At 61.5% G+C, this 1,977-nt stretch overlaps 1 protein-coding gene across 1 annotated transcript; it reads right to left on the bottom strand.

The window, feature by feature from the left end:
• Positions 1 to 6: 6 nt before the first annotated feature.
• FZD7 (frizzled class receptor 7) lies at positions 7 to 1,971 on the bottom strand (the record flags this gene model as incomplete). Its single annotated transcript, XM_010713460.1, has 1 exon — positions 7 to 1,971. A coding segment is annotated over one exon (1,674 nt), but the record flags the coding sequence as incomplete, so codon positions are not given.
• Between the last annotated feature and the right edge of the window lie 6 nt (positions 1,972 to 1,977).

The following is a 1,977-nucleotide window of genomic DNA, read 5'->3' as shown; positions in this document are numbered from 1 at the left end:
GGTGGCCTCGGCCGCGTTGGTTTCCTTCCTGCACAGGGAAAAAAGAGGGGGTTGTCTGGAAAGCGAAAGGCTCTCCCGCCCCGGCAGCGGCCTCTTTCTGTGCTTTTCCTCTCAGCCGGGCGTAAGCACCGTTGGACACAGTGCACAGTCCTTTACGCAGTGATCATTTTTTAACCCCGCTGTGAGAAAGCCAAAGTTTTGAAAAGCTTCCCCCTTCCTCCGTCTTCAGGGAGCCGCTGTTGCCTCCCTCTGCCGAGTACCCTCTCTTCTGCGTGTGTGCCAGGGCGGGTGGAGGTCTCATACCGCCGTCTCGCCCTTGCTGCCGGTACTCAGTCTGTGGTAGAAGCGCCGCCAGGACTGTAGGGTTTTGCCAGACCAGATCCAGAAGCCCGTTGTGATGCCAACGATCATGGTCATGAGGTACTTGATCATGAAGACTGTGAAGTCCGGGCTCATGGGGGCAAAGTGGCTAGGGCAGGGCACAGCATAGGTTTTGCACGTCTGGAGGAGCCACGTCTTCTCCCAGGTGCTACGGAAGGCCTGCTCATAGAAGTAGCATGCCAGGACAATGGTGGCAGGGACTGTGTAGAGGACGCTGAAGACCCCAATGCGCACCATCAGCTTTTCCAGCTTCTCCGTCTTGGTGCCATCGTGCTTCATGATGGTGCGGATGCGAAACAATGACACAAAGCCGGCCAGCAGGAAGGAGGTGCCAATGAAGAGGTACACAAAGAGCGGCGCCAGCACAAAGCCCCGCAGTGAGTCCACGCTGTAGATGCCCACATAGCACACCCCGCTGAGCACATCGCCGTCCACCTGCCCCATGGCTAGGATGGTGATGGTTTTGACAGCGGGCACGGCCCAGGCAGCCAGGTGGAAGTACTGGGAGTTGGCCTCGATGGCCTCGTGGCCCCACTTCATGCCAGCTGCCAGGAACCAGGTGAGGGACAGTATGACCCACCAGATGGAGCTGGCCATGCCAAAGAAGTAGAGGATCATGAAGAGGATGGTGCAGCCTTCTTTCTTAGTGCCTTGGGCCACAGTACGGTAGCCATCCTCAGAGAAGCGCTCCAGGCATACCACCCGCTCCTCCAGCAGGAATCCTGCTGCATAAGCCACTGCCACCATGAAGTAGCAGCCCGAGAGGAAGATGATGGGTCGCTCCGGGTAGCTGAAGCGGCGCATGTCCACCAGGTAGGTAAGCACAGTAAAGAGGGTGGACGCACAGCAGAGCACGGACCACACGCCCACCCAGAGCCGGGCAAAGCGTACCTCCGCCTCCTTGAAGTACATGAGCCCATTGGGCCGGCCCGGCTCACAGGGGGCTCCACAGTCCCGCTCCCCCAGGAAACGGTAGCCCAAGTAGGGGGGCACCTTGAGCTGCCGAGGGCAAGAAAAGGAGAAGCCGGTGGCAGGCTGTGGTGGGGTGAGGTCAGGCAGGTAGCCGGCAGTGGGCTGCACCGTGGCTCCCCGACCTCCCGCGCCACCGGGCCCTGGCGGGGCATCCGACGTGTTCTGCCCCACGCAGATCTCACCCGCACCGTGCACAGGAAAGTTCTCGCAACGGAGCCGCTCCGGCCACTGGAAGCCAAACTTGTTCATGAGCGCCTCGCAACCCTGTCGAGCCCGCTCACATAGGGAGCGGCAGGGAGGGATGGCCTGCTCCAGTACGGTGCAAACCGGTGCATACATGGAGCAGAGGAAGAACTTGAGCTCGGCCGAACACTGCACCTTGACCAGCGGGTAGAACTGGTGCACCTCCAGGCCGGCGTCCTCCTGGTTGGTGTGGCCCAGCAGGTTGGGCAGGATGGTCTGGTTGTAGGCGATATCCGTGCAGAGCGGGATGGAGATGGGCTGGCAGAAGCCGTGGTCCGGCACAGAGATGGCCTTATCGTCCTGATGCGCCGCCGCGCACGGGGTGCCTAGCAGGGCGGCCAGCAGGGCGGTCAGGCCCAGCCAGCGGAGCTCAGCGCCCGC

This window comes from Meleagris gallopavo, chromosome 7, assembly GCF_000146605.3.
Source record: "Meleagris gallopavo isolate NT-WF06-2002-E0010 breed Aviagen turkey brand Nicholas breeding stock chromosome 7, Turkey_5.1, whole genome shotgun sequence".
Classification (NCBI taxonomy): domain Eukaryota; kingdom Metazoa; phylum Chordata; class Aves; order Galliformes; family Phasianidae; genus Meleagris; species Meleagris gallopavo.
Note: the sequence above shows the minus strand (reverse complement) of the source record. Positions and strands in the feature narration are given on the sequence as shown.